This window comes from Primulina eburnea, chromosome 5, assembly GCF_022965805.1.
Source record: "Primulina eburnea isolate SZY01 chromosome 5, ASM2296580v1, whole genome shotgun sequence".
In the NCBI taxonomy this organism is placed as follows: Eukaryota; Viridiplantae; Streptophyta; class Magnoliopsida; order Lamiales; family Gesneriaceae; genus Primulina; species Primulina eburnea.
In genome coordinates, this window is record NC_133105.1 from 4,802,303 (window position 1) to 4,818,030 (window position 15,728).

General features: G+C 29.3%; 1 protein-coding gene across 1 annotated transcript; it reads left to right on the forward strand.

The window, feature by feature from the left end:
• The first annotated feature begins 10,874 nt into the window (after positions 1–10,874).
• LOC140831656 (1-aminocyclopropane-1-carboxylate oxidase 5-like) lies at positions 10,875–12,326 on the forward strand. Its single transcript, XM_073195401.1, has 3 exons — positions 10,875–11,046; positions 11,150–11,385; positions 11,474–12,326. Exons 1-3 carry the CDS (start codon positions 10,945–10,947, stop codon positions 12,087–12,089), a joined length of 954 nt encoding a protein of 317 aa, XP_073051502.1. The 5' UTR covers positions 10,875–10,944; the 3' UTR covers positions 12,090–12,326.
• Positions 12,327–15,728: the final 3,402 nt, after the last annotated feature.

The window sequence follows — 15,728 nt, forward strand, 5'->3', positions numbered from 1 at the left end:
TATTTTTTTAGTAAATGTAGAAAAAAAAACTCTTCCATCCGCAACAGATATTTGTTTCGTCGGTCAACATTACACCTAATGAAATACTTATGGACTAAATACTGACGACCACTTAAATATAAAGATTTTAAAAAATATATAATTTATTACATATGTAGGTCAAATGACTATATTATAAACTATTTTAATAATAATTTCCTAAATTTTTGCGGGATCATTCAATGAATCATTATAGGTGTCACCACATTAATGTTAATGAGAAAAAATTTAAATTATATATATACACACACGTAAGTTCACATTCATTGAAGCATATAATGAGTATATAATTTGATTCAGGCATATTTAATGATCATAGTTGTTAAGAATGGAACTTGGACCTAACTCAACCCCAAAAACTAGCTCAATGGTAATGTTATCTTAAATCCATCATCAAATCAAATTTATCCATACAATTACATCATAAAATATACAACATAAAACTATACATATATTAAAGAATTTGAATTAGGAAATATTATGGGATATGAATTTCAAATGACATAAATGGTGGTGTATTTGAAATCATTTATAATCCCCGCATATTAAATTCAAAAGAGATTAAATCATCTTGATTTAATTTATCCAAATAAATATAATATTTTTGAAAGGAATTACTCGATCCAACTTCAAGTAACCTTGTCATTTTATACGTGCGTCCAACTATTTTTTCTCGACACTTCAATAATGGGCCTAAATTAAATAATTTTCACGAAAGTAAAAACACATATAGCAACAACAACAACAACAACAATAATAATAATTGTTAAATTTGTGCATTAAATAAAACTTTTGGGTTAATTTTGTGATACGAATATCCAATTTAGTTCAAATCATTAAAAAAATATTATTTTTGTGTTAAAAAAACATTACTTTTAATGTGAAATATGAATCAGATTGACTCGTCTCATAGATATGCACTCATAAAATAATCTCACAAAATATTTATTGGGGTACCAAATTGGTGAAAGAAAGGATAGGAATGAGAAGTTAAGTATGTTAAGATAAATTTTAGAAATAAATAAATGTTAATTTTTAAAACTAATTAAATTAAAGGGTATTTTTGGAAATTCACTTTGATGTAAAAAAAATTCCATAAAGGGCTCTTGTTTAACTTATTTTTTTATTATTTGTACTCTATTTATGAATAAATTTTTTATATGTTAGATCCATGGAGTGAAATATAGATAACACAAAATGAACTATGAATATCAACTCTCTTATTTAATATATAAGAATCTAAGAAAAGGGTCGCAAATTTAAATCTTTTGGAAAAATCGGATTGATATTTACATTCTATTTTTTGTTATTCCCGTTTTATTTTTGAAGGAATTTGACAAATATTTTATATAAAAAAACGTTGATAACACGAAATAGAACCTAAATATCAACGATCTTGTTTAATACGTAGGAATGTAAGAAAAGGACCGCAAATTCAAATCTTTGTACATGCAGACACCCTAGACTTATTTATGTTTAATACGTAGGAATGTAAGAAAAGGACCGCAAATTCAAATCTTTGTACATGCAGACACCCTAGACAAGATCTGTCTACGCCTATCCTAAGATTCTAACCTAAATTATGCTGAGAAAATCGCATCAATCGTCAGCAACATGTGGGTAGAGAAATTTAAACGAATATAATTAAGATAATCGAGATAATGTTAAAAATTCACACTTCTTGTTTGAACAAAATTAAAAAAAAAATTCACAACTCTTCAAATTAAAACACCCACGCGTACATGATATATTTTGTTGGAATAATTGAAAGCCAAATTTAATCTTTTCAAAGATATCACAAATGCTTTTTTTTTTATGATAATGAAACACAAAACTGTTAAATTTTAATGAGTACTGGGTAAATCTCAAACTGAGGTAAGTAGTAACAACCTATTCTTAGTTTCTAATTAGAATTAATGGAAGACTTCTTGTATTCCAATTCATATAAATGAGCAAGTTTGACGTGGGTGAATAAAAAAAGGTTATGGAGGTATCATTGAACATAATGATAGTCACGTAATGAATTTATTTTTGAGGTTTTAGTTTTACCATTTACACATCGTACATGTTAATTAGGAATTATTCTTTGATGGTATGGACTTCATTCTTTATTCTTCAATCAATTGACTAAAATATTTCAATTTACTAAATCTTCCTTCTTCTTTTTTCTTTTGGAACCTCTCATTCTGCAACAGGGAAGACTCGTGAGGGTCAGAGACGGATGAGGGCGATGAAATTTAATTCTTAAATTAAACATAAAAATCAATTGGCAAAATTGTAAATTTTGTTCTTTTCTATCTTTTTAAATTTATGATATCTTTATTTATTTTTTTCCAAATTTAATCGATATGACATTGACATAATAATGATATAACGCTCGACTGCTCTCTCTTTCAACTCTTGTTTGTAGGGTTGACAAAATACAACACGACCCGTCAATCCGACACGACCCAACACGAAAAAATTCAGGTTTGGGTTGGGTTTTTTGGGTTCGGGTCGGGTTCGAGTTGGGTGGATTCGAGTTAGTGACAGGTTAGACGGGTTTCGGATTAGGTCGCGGGTTGACCCGAACTTCTTTTAAAAAAATATTACCTATATTTTTATATATTGTATGTTTGAACAAAATTTATTGTATATTTATATGATAAATTTTCATCATTTAATATTTATTTTGTATATTTTTTTTTATTGTATATTTATATGATAAATTTTCATCATTTAATATTTATTTTGTATATTTTTTTTTATTTTTTAACAATTGTTTATTTGATTTAGTAAATATATTTTTAATTTTCTACAATTAAACTTCAAATTTAAATCGAAAATTTCGTTATTATGTGTTTAAATTAAAATAATTTTTTTTTTATTTTTTCGAATTTTTTTTCATTACTTTTTTTGAAAAATAAATAAAATTCAGACTAAGAGGGTTGAATCGGGTTAGACAGGTTCGTGTTTGAATTGAGAGTTTTCGGGTTGTTTCGGGTTCGGGTTTGGGTTGAAAAAATAAAATAAAAAAAACTCGCGGGTTGACCCGAAACCCGACCCACCCGACCTGATTGACACCTCTACTTGTTTGGTCTAAGCCATAACCTTATTGTTTATTGGAAAAAATTTGATGAAGATAGATGATTTTTTTAATGTTGAATATTAGGAAATTATATACAAATACATTTTTAAAAATATATATACTGAAATTACCTGCAGTAGATGCAAAATCAAAGTTATTTGTGATGGTTCAAGACACACCCAATTATTTCTTTAATTAGGGAGAGATCACACCAATAATATTCCTTCATATAATAATAAACAGCAAATGAAAATGAGAACTTATTAACAGTAGCATTATTTAGCCTAGCTCCGAATAGTGCCAGCTATAACAACCATTTTTTTTATTTTTTCTAAAAATAAAAATATATTATTTCTCCCATTTCACGTATTAAAATGAGTGACATATGAAGAAAAAAAAAGCGTAAATGATTTAATAAAACTTTCAAGGCGTAACATTTATCATCGTGTTTCATATAAACTAAAAAATTTATTTTATACAAATATTAAAAAGTCGAAACGAAAAAAAATAAAATAAATTTCAATATGAAAACGTTTTGACCAAATTTGGGGATTATTAAATATTTGTTATCTGAAGTTATATTTTGAAATCATGTTAATTCCGATTTTTTCCCATAATTAAATTATTAGTCTGTGGCCTCCCAACAATTAATGCAAGTAAAATGGTCACACACACACACATATATATATATACATATATAGGTAGTGTTTATCTATTGCATGCATGATTTCATAATATCCAATAGATGAATGCTATATCAACAATACTTGCATATGCGTACGTAATAGGTGGACGTAACGTCACTTCAACAATGATATATCAGAATCCATTATGAATACCTATTATAAACATCGTCAAGATGTCATCCACATATTAAAAGGTTTTTTTTTTAAAAATAATTTAAATTTTAAAATTAATTTCAAAACTAATTTAAAAAAAAAGTGTTGCAAAACTAATGCAATCCGCGCTTACGAAGCACGGATGCTGCTCGTGCACAAGTAGAGCCAGGTCTGCGCGACGGAATTTTTAGCGACGACATATATTCAAAATATCATCGCTAATATTGACGATGGTTTCTCAAACCGTAAACTAAAATTAAATTTACAACGGTTTTATTACCGTCGCTATATTTTGCGACTGTTTATACCGTCGCTAAAATGGAAAACACCGTCGCTAATATTAGCGACGGTTCGCGGTTTCGAAATTTTGGTATTTTCTTTGCGTGATACATTGTTGTTTGTTTAATTAATTTAGACATTATATTTAAATATTTCACTAAGAAAACACGTAAAAAGTTAACATATTATATTTTACAATATATTTATATTATTAATTTATGTAAAACAGTCTCACGAGTCTTATTTTCTGAGATACGACAAAAATTCATGTGAAACAGTCTCACGAGTCTTATGTTCTGAGGCATCTATCTTATTTGGGTAATCAATTAAAAATAAAAAATATTATTTTTTATGCTAATAATATTATTTTTTATTGTAAATATCGATAGGGTTGACGCGTCTATTCGTGAAACCCTTCTCACAAGACCTTACTCTGGAGATATTATGCACGAACTTTATTATGTTTCTTATTATTATTACTTAAAAAAATTTTAAGTTTTTAAATATGAAATTATATCTTATATCTATAGAATAATTACCTTCGAAACACAATCATTTTTATCATCGAATTAATATCTAGAAAATTTTAAGTTTTTTTATTTTTATTTTTTAGAAAATAAAATAAAAGAAAGCTCTATCATTCAAACTGGTATTTTCAAGAACCTCTACTATTCAATATAGAAAAAAACAGACAAGAAATTCAGTCATCTTTGAATCACTGAAAGAACCAAGTTGAATAGTAGAGGTTCCTGAAAAAAAAATTCGTGATGAATTTTTCTTTGTTTTTTTTTTTTCTCTCTTCACTACTACAAAAATAATTTTTCGCAGTGCGCAAATTCATTTTTCGCAGCGTACATTGTATGCTACAAAGATGCAAGCCGTTGAAAGTTCAAGATTATCCGCAGCGAATATGTGCACGCTGTTAATACTGCTATATGCGACATTCATATGCATGTTATTAATACAATTATCCGTAGCGTGCAATGTACCATCTTAAAGAAAATTCCAAAATTTCGAAACCGCTATTAACGACTGTGTTTTCCATTTTAGCGACGGTTTGTGGAATATATTCCGTCGCTAAAAATTCCGTCGTGCTGACATTGCTCCACCTGTGCAGCGTCCACGCTTACGAAGCACGGGCGCTGCTCCACGTGAGCAGCGTCCGCACTGTAAGCGCGAATTGCATTAGTTTTGGAATACTTTTTTTTAAAATTAGTTTTGAAATTAATTTTAAAATTTAAATTATTTTAAAAAAACCCCCATATTAAACTTACAATTTCATCCAAATGAAAAATGCAATGACAGTACCACTTACATATTGTTTTCCCAACCGATGAATTGTAATATATAATGGAATCGTGGTAAACACTAATGATTAATGCGCAAGTAACATGAAGGAATCTGATTTTGTCCGACAGAAACCCAACTAAATCTAACATAATATCAAAACACACCGACCACGAATATAACTTCATTTTTATTATTATTATTATTATTATTATTATTATATATATATGTGTGTGTGTGTGTGTGGTCGCTAAAATAATAGAGTAGGTCTTTTGTGAGATGGTCTCACGAATCTTTATATGTGAGACGAGTCAACCCTACCTATATTCACAATAAAAAAGTAATATTTTTAGCATAAAAAGTAATATTTTTCATGGATGACCTAAATAAGATATCCGTCTCATAAAATAAGACACTTAAAACCGTTTCACACAAGTTTTTGTCAAAATTAATATATATATACAAGCATTTCCATGGTAATATTTGGGAAGAAGTGAATCCCTAATCCCTATGCTTTAATGAGAATGCCGATTAATTAGGTCGAGCATGTGTAGACACTTTGTTAAAGTTTGAATTTTATAAAATTATATTTCTTTTAAATAATTAGATATAAAATAGTAAATAATAATAATTTTAATTTGACTGTGGATTGAAACCCTATCTTTTGATGTGAGGGTCTATTTAAATGGTCTACACACACAAATAATTACATCTTCGTTGGATTAATTAATTACAGCTTTTACAATTAAAAAAAATGTTTGGAGCATCCAAATATATTTTAAAAAATTCATTGTTTTTGAGAGATTTAAAATCACATTAACATCAAACAATTTAATTTAAATTTCGAAAGCAGGAGAGTTTGAGAGAATGTAAAGATGTAATATTGAGAGAAATAAATCTATTATTTTATTAAATGAGAAACATTTCCGCTATTTGAAATAGCTAACTGAACAAACGAATAACACCCTTAGGAATAAGGATTTATTGAACTGTGCAGAAACAAACCAAACTCAAAAAAGGAAATATCAACTTCGATTCAATAAAAATGTCATACTTATGTATGTAAATGAACCAAATCGTTTGTGAGCTATTCGAAGTTCAATTCAATTTGAGCTCGTTTAATGAGACCCGTTAAGATAAACGAACTAAATTCAGTTTTACAATATTTGGATCGTTAGCTCGTGAACATGTTCATTGGTATTTTTATGAATCATCTCTTAGATGAAAAAATAATAGTTTTGATATTCGATTTATTGATTTAACATATTACTTATGAAATATAGAGAAAAATATATTAAATTTATTTATTATAATAAATTTACAAATTTTAGTAAGAATGCTATATTTTTCTCTAAATATATAATTTATTTTTTTAACGAATTTAATGAAGATTTAAATGTATAACTCATATTTATTAAGCTTGTTTATACTCGATAAAAGTTTGAATAAGCTCATGATCCATGAATATATTCATTAAATAAAGTTGGAGCTCGGCTCGATAAAAACAAGTCAAACTCAAACATTCAAGACCTCGGCTCGACTCGGTTACATCTCTTGTCATACTGTCACAAATTTTTAATATTTTTTCATAAAACATTGTCAAGTGAAGAGATATTTCGAATTTCCACAAAAAAAATATTGTTGCAACCATTGGATTTATAAAACAGAAATTTTTTGAGAATAATAATTAATATATATTAAGACTGAACAATATAAATATTAACCCGACCACTGAAATGTCAAATATATACAGGAATATTTGATCCTTGTCACAAACATACATAAATTGAAGTCACATTTTTCAGCAAAATCTTTGAATATTTAGGCAACCGTATATGGATTTGTACCAGTGCAAAATCAATCTTGCAAATCTCAAATGAGTCAGAATCAAATCTATCGATCCCAAGGAACCTGTTGAGATATATCTTTCTTCAATCTATTTCTTTCACTTAAAATAAAATAATATATAATATCACACACACACACAATTATATATGCATGTTAGGCATTTTGATATGATGCTACGACATGTTGAGTGACTTGATTAACATTTTTCTATAGATTTTACCTAATTAATATATAGTTGTTATATTTTCATTTAGACAAAAACGTGTGTGATACGATCTCACGGATCGTATTTGTGAGACGATCTCTTATTTGGCTCATGAAAAAATATTATTTTTTATGATAAGAGTATTACTTTTTATATATTGTGAATATGGATAGGATCGACCCGTCTCACAGATTAGGATCCGTGAGACGATTTCACATGAGACCCACTCTTTCATTTATGGGAATCAAAACTTATTAAGGTAAAACAAATTTTTTTGTCCGCTAAATCTTTATTTTCGGTTTTGATCCTCTAAGTTTTTAAAATGTAACTTTGTTAATATAACGTTGTATTAACTTTTTCTCAGTTTTCTTCTCGTCGAAATGTTGACATGATATCAGAAAAATAACATCAGAAGTTGTCGGATTTTCCGACGTCAAATCAATAATTAGATTAAAAATCGAATAAAATTACATTCAAGGAATCTGAGCCAACAAATAAATCATCATCATTCATTACGTTGACTCTTTCCTACTATTTTTTTTCATGTTTATGTTATTATTGTCATTTTTTTATAATAATAACATTTATTATCGTCATTATTATATCATTATATCATTCTCTACTTTGACATTTAACCGTTGACATATTGGAGACATTTCAGATGAATAAACAACTGTACTGATTTGTAGGCACAGGTTGAGGGATTAGAATAAGATCATATAATATAAAAATAAATATATGTAGAGCCAAATTGTCAATTTGATTAATTATTCCCAAATCTGATGCGTTATGGATACAAATTTCAGTTTGGAAATCATTCAACTGTCAAAATATTCCTTGTCGAGAAAAAAATATAAAAGTTGGTAATTAATTAGTGAATTTTATGAGTTCTTTTTTTGAAGATATTTGAACTTAGGGGTGACCATGATGCATTCTGGACCGTTTTTTTCACTAAATTCAAATAGAATTGTCATATACGTCACGGGTTGAAATATATTTTTTAATTGTGGTTATTTTGTACAAGTATATTTGCAGTTTCAGGTGGTTTTAATCATACATTATTTACAAATTTGAAAAGCATTAATTTAGATGAGTTGATGAGATAATTTAAAAATATGTAAAAAATATTATAAAATTATAATTTTTTTTATGAAATTATAAAACAACATTTTTAAAAAAAAATTAGTGACAAAATATGACAAAAATTGTCGCGATATGAAGGAGGTGAATTTTCAGACGGTTTCAAGTTCCGTCGCTAATTAGAGTTTTTTTTTTTGTAGTGAGTTGTTTTTAGTTTTTTGAAAAAAATTGAACAGAAACTTGATTTTATGGACTAATATGCAATGTAATACAATCACAGAGGAGACAAATATAGCATTAGCACTAATCGAATTTAAATTATCTATTTTGGTGGAAGATTATTAATTTGAGTTTTTGATTTGATAATGAATACATTTTTTATGAGTTTTTTTTGGTATTGTATATTCATATCTTTGCGATTTTTTCCTCTTTGTTGTTAAATTTTGGTTTTACTATGCTATCTTTGTATTTTTTTTTTTGGAAATTTTATTCATCTTCGTGGTATTGATGTGACTTACGTACAACGTTAAAGTATGTAGTAACATATCATCAATCTCGATAAAAAAAAGAATAAAATTGTCAAGAATATGAAGATGCATGACTAAAAATTAAATTTAAAAACATAGATGATCAAATCACAATTTGAAAAAATTATAAGACCAAAAATTCAAAATTTCCCTGTTTTTTAATTATAAAATGCCAAAAGGGGTGGTATTAAAAAACCAAAATCAATAATTTTTTTTTGTATTTTTCGGAGAAATATACTTCATCTATTTGGAATAAAGAATTTGAAACGAAAGATTTAAATTTTAGGACTATAATATGACAATTGTCACAAAAATGTTATTTCAATATCATAAATATAACTTAATATGGAACAATATGAGGTCCCATAATCCAAAATGTAACGATATTTAAGTGTACTATGAGATTGAATTTGGTTTACAAGGAAGACCATTTTGTGATTTTTTTGATTCGATATTTAAGTGTACCAAAATTGAGTTTATCTATTATTTACTTGATATACGGTATTTTTTTGAGTATTATGACAAGAGTGTGTCTCTTGTGAGACGATCTCACGAAGATCAACCCTACCGATATTCACAATCAAGAGTAATACTCTTAGCATAAAAAACAATATTTTTTCATAGATGACCCAAATAAGAGATATATCTCACAAAATACGACTCATGAGACCGTCGCACACAAGTTTTTGCCTTATGACAAATATTATGAATACAATGCATTTTTTGTCAGGAGATTTGATTGTTATAATGGAATTTCAAATTCGAGATCTCGTCTAAAATTTGAGATCTTAGTATCAGATAAACTACGAATATCGATAAATACATTGTATTTATATGTATTCAACCACGTATTTGGTGTCATGTTGCGTGATTTAAGACAGAAAATATTGTTTAGTACGTAAAGGTACGTTCAAGGAGGTTGATACATTAATATTTTAATGTTGTTGACTCTTTAAATTTTTATTTATCGATTTATCTTTCTTATTATATATATACAAGAAAGAATAATATGCGGTGTCACCTAGATATTTTCCAGTCAAATATCGGGTATCGGAATAGAACATGATCAACATATTTTTCTACAGTGTTAAATGGGAGAAGATCGCAAAAACTAGCGTAAAATACCAAAAATAATTTTGATATATCTTTTATTTTTTTGTTTAAGGGAACCCGCGGATACCTGCTAGCTATCTGTTTAATGCACACTAGTAAATTGTACTTAATAGAACATATTTGGTCGAGAAAATATTTGTAAGAAGAATTGAACTTGTGATTATTTGGTCATTTGTTCACTTATTATATCAATTCTATTGGTTGAGGTAACAAAATTTTTTTTAGTAGTAATATACTAAAATTTATTTGTTGTTGTTTCGTTATATATTTTATTTTAAGTTAACTGATCTCAGTACTACTCATTATAATTAATTTATAATAAATTATATAAACAGTTTTCACTGCTTTTAAAATCTTTTCTTCTAAGTAAATACAGAGTGGAAAAAAATAATAATTGAACAAAACATTCTTTTTAATTGTTAATATTACTTAAAATATTTAATTATACCCCTAAATCATTAATAATATATATGGGTTAATCAAAATATATAGCGTTGACATTATTATTAATCAAAGATGGCATGACCAATGAGGAAAAATCAAAAGCTCTAATTTTCCTGTATATATAGACCTAATGGAACGCCATTTTGGAGCATAACTGCAAAATTTGAAAACCTATATTTTATTCTGTGTTCTTCATTTGTTATACATATAATCTCGATGGCGATCCCTGTAATTGATTTCTCAAAACTCAATGGAGATGAGAGATCCAAAACCGTTGCTCAAATTGCCAATTGCTGTGAAGACTGGGGATTCTTTCAGGTACTAGCTTTAATATCTGAATTCTAACATTTAAGTTCATGCAATATATATTTACATCAAGAAGTACTGCTAAATTATTTTAATTTTATGGAATTGTGAACAGTTGATCAACCATGGAATCCCTGAGGATCTCCTGGAGAGGGTGAAGAAGGTTGCTTCTGAATGCTACAAGTTTGAAAGAGAGCCCGGTTTCAAGAATTCGAAACCGGTGAATCTGCTGAAGGAATTGGTTGAGAAGAAAAGCGATGAAAGTTTAGTAGAAAGTGTTGATTGGGAGGATGTATTCTTGCTCTCAGATGAGAATCACGATGAATGGCCTTCAAAAACACCTAGTTTCAAGTAAGTTATAGTTGATAAGATGATCATGGATATAAATATTTTTCTGAGATCCGAGTTAATAATTTTGAATATATATTACAATTAACAGGGAAACCATGAAGGAATACCGAGCTAAACTGAAGAAACTTGCGATCAAAGTGATGGAAGTGATGGACGAGAACTTAGGCCTGCCAAAAGGGTACATCAACAAAGCGTTCAACGGTGGAGAAGAAGAGGTAGAGAACTCGGCCTTTTTCGGGACGAAGGTGAGCCACTACCCACCTTGTCCACGCCCAGATAAGGTGAACGGCCTCCGAGCCCACACGGATGCAGGAGGTGTGATCTTACTCTTCCAAGACGACGTGGCGAACGGCCTTCAAATTCTGAAAGATGGGGTCTGGATAGATGTGCAGCCGGTTCAAAACGCCATAGTGATCAACACAGGTGATCAGATCGAAGTGTTGAGTAACGGCAAGTACAAGAGTGTCTGGCATCGGGTTTTGGCTTTGCCGGAGGGGAACAGGAGATCGATTGCCTCGTTTTACAACCCATCTTTGAAGGCCACCATCGAACCTGCGAAGGAATTGTTGCAGACGGAGAAGAAATTACAAGTGGAGAATTTGGCTAAGTATCCTAAGTTCGTGTTCGGGGACTATATGTCTGTTTATGCAGAACAAAAGTTCTTGCCTAAAGAGCCAAGGTTCCAAGCAGTGAAAGCAGTGTAATTAGGGTTATAGTACAAGCAATACCTTTGGTATGCTGTCTCATTTTAATTATGCTGTGGGAAGTTTTAAAACTTTAAAAGGGTTATAGTTTATGTTAAAAGTAATTTGTTTCCACGTCGTACGTGTGTGTTTGTTTGCTGGAAAAACGTAGAACATAATGTGTGTTAAATTTGTACCTTACTAATGTTCCTAAAATCTGTCCTGAAATATACAATATCCCCATTCTCTTTCCTTTAATACCTATTTGTTTTTATTTATTCTCAAGCAGAAACTCTTTCATTCACAAGTTTTCTCATCTTTGATTTGGTTGGGAGGCAGCGAAGCTTTGAAACAAAACAACAATACAATAGGTACAAACTATTGCCGAGCAGAGAATAGATTCGACACGCGATAGAATACGATGGTTTTGAATCTTTACTCGTGAGACGTTGCATGGTTACTAACAAAGTTAACTTCTATCAAACGGCATACAGATTATGTAATAACAAATGAGATATAAATTTATGGCTCAAATTTCGATCAAAAGAGGCACTAAGTACATGAGCAAATTCAAGAACTTGAAAATGCTTTTGTAATTGAAATGTTTTTAGATTATGATTGAAGGGTCTGCCAAATATGGGTGATTCAAGTTTGAAGGAGAAAGATTCTGCCTCAGTTACTTTGAAACTGAAGACCCAGGGAGAAAAAGGATCGAGTAAGATTTGATACATACATTTTATGAATATATGTGTCGCATATGTTTATGTAATGTAAACAACAAAGATTAAACGGGATAATTTTTTCAGCATTGAATAAAAAACTGTTAGAACGTAAGGTGACTCTCAAGTTGGTAATTGTTAGTATACTCGAAAGGGTTGACTTATCTGATAGTTAGTGTACATAACCGTAATTCAGTTAGTCAGAAGCTTTGGGTAGAAGTTCAGTTGGACAGCTGGAAAAGGCTTGAGAGAGATTAACCGGTAGTTATCTTCTTGTGGACAAGTATATATAGCTTGGTTAAAGGAGGCAAGAAGGGGATCCGGAAAACTTGACAGACAGCAACACAAAAGAAAGTGCATTGATAGGGAGAAATATTGAGAACATTTGAGAGATACAGAGATCATTTGTGATTCAATTTTTGGCTGTTTTTTTGTGCACTTGTAATCTGTTTGTTTGTGACGTTCATCAATAAAGGTTTTGGCTGGTTCTCTGGTGGACGTAGGCGTTTTTCATCGCCGAACCACGTATATGATTGTGTTGTGTCGTGCTTAGAGTTTTTCGTCTTTCGATTCATTGTTGTGCCGTGATTGTGTTAATATCATAGTTGGTTGATTATTCTTTACAAAAACTAAAGGAAGGACCGTATGTTTTAAACGCTAATTATTACATGTAATCTGGAAATTGAAGTCATTAATCTGCAAAATCAAAATCATTAACCAATAAATCAAAATGAGCAACAATTTTTGGACATTACTGGGCCCAACCTTTAACCGACCTTTATAGCGGCCCATAACTAAACTCGATACCCACAAGAAGGCGCAATAGCAGATTTAAATGGCCATACTACCCCTTAAAATCCTCAAACCCAAGATAAGGACCAGGGCAAATCGGGAATTTTGGCACTTTATTAATACTTTCTCCCATTTCTACAGATCTCCGCAAGCTCAGCAATCAAAGAAAATGAGGCAGCGGCGAGATGGGATTTCTTCGAGGGTGGTTGCCTCTCTCCGCTCGCCGATGAATTTTTCACCGTTTTTCTGAAATCAACAGCCCTTCAGTTTTCGCTGGTAGTAAAGAATCTAAAGAATATACATACACACACAGATATATATATATATATATATATATATATATATATAGATGGAGATTCATGAAACAGTTGGGTACGTTTGGATTGGAGCTTTGGATTTTCTGATTCCTGTTGCTGTTTACTTGGAACAGGGTTTGGGGATTAGAGTTTTCTTTTTCTTTTTCTTTTTCTTTTTTTCCCCTTTTTTATTCGTGGATATGGAAGAGGCTATGACGATTTCTTCTATTATTGTTTGAATTTGCTGAGCTGGGCATGGAAGACCCGACTCGTATCTTGGCGGGGCGACCCGGATGGCTTAATAAGCAACCGGGATCTGCAGCCATGGCGGCGTCGAATTCCATTTGTCCACTAAACTTCACAGATCTGAGCCTCCTGTCTTATATAAATGTGTGTGTGTTAATTAAATAAAATCCAAAAATCATTTATTTGTTTTCAACAGTTCTCTTTCAAATTATTATCTCCTAATTTTAGTCTCTATATACGTTCATTACACAATCTGCAGGCAGTCATAGTTTTTAAAAATTCTGTTTTATGATTATTTTCCGAAGTGTGTAAAATATAGGACCAGTATTTCATAAAACATGGTTTGAAGCTTGAAGCATGTTTTTTTTCTTTAAAAAAAATCAATTTGTCTTTGAAAAATTAATCGTCCTATGAGAAAATATTGGAATTTTTTAGAGAAAAAAAAAACTATGGATATCATATGGAGAACCTGTTCGAGAGAGATGATGCAATCGGTCAGATGAGCTTGTATTTAATTAAAGACAAAAGTTAGTCTCTCCTGGGACTTATTTGGCATTCCACCGGAACGAGTGATGAAATTTTTATTGATTTGATGCCGGACACAATATCAATTTTGAGGGGGCGTATTGGTTATAGATTTTTAAGGGGGTGTATTCAACGTAGGAAATTTATTGACTTCTAATAATTTTTGTAGATTTTAAAAATCTAGAGTTATTCAATCAAGACTTTTGCATACTCTATAGAAGTCTTGTGGTATTCAAAATAAACTTTTATGGAGTTTTAAAAAGTCAAGTGGTATTCAACATTGACTTTTATAAACTCTATAAAAGTCTACAGGTATTCAAATTTTCCATGGACTTTTAATAACTCCATGGAATTCATTGACATACAAACATTAAAGCCTAAGGTACAACTACAAATTGTAAGAAATTGTATTTGGTTCACCCCAAAGATTTGAATGGATTTTTAAAACTTCTAACTCTCTCTGTCGCTTCACATCACATATCTTCATATCTTCTCTTCTCTCATCTATTTCTATTACTCTCTCAAATTTTCGAAGTGTATCTCTATATATATTTTCATCTTTCTTTTTCAAATTTTTCATTTTTTGGCTGATTGTTCATTTAATAATTTTTTATTTTAATAACACGGGAAAATTTTGAATTATAAAATTGATTTTGTGATTTTTAATTTATGATTTATACAAATTAATGTAATATTCAATAATAATAAAAGATGATCAAAAAAATGTTTTTAATTCTTAATAATTGAATAGTTTCGTAACAACAATGATTTTTTAAATTCATTTTCGTATTTTTAATTAATATGTAAGCTATGATATTTTTATACAAAATTATATTCACACAATAATAAATAATATTATTTTTACATTTATATTATCAATTTAAAAATAAGATTACATGTTAATCAATTGATATATTTTAAAAAATTTACAAACATGCATATAAAACCACATATATATACATGTAAGAATTAAACGATTTAACTTTAAAATAAGTAAATTTATTTATTAATATAAATATTAAAAATAATTTCAAATTGAATATGTTATATATGTCAATTAATTATTGGTTCAAAAAAAATAA

Coding starts and splice junctions, on each gene's coding strand:
- LOC140831656 (XM_073195401.1), top strand. CDS start 10,945: ATGGCGATCCCTGTAATTGATTTCTCAAAACTCAATGGAGATGAGAGA. Junction 11,047..11,149: donor AAGACTGGGGATTCTTTCAG/GTACTAGCTTTA, acceptor AATTGTGAACAG/TTGATCAACCATGGAATCCC. Junction 11,386..11,473: donor TCAAAAACACCTAGTTTCAA/GTAAGTTATAGT, acceptor TACAATTAACAG/GGAAACCATGAAGGAATACC.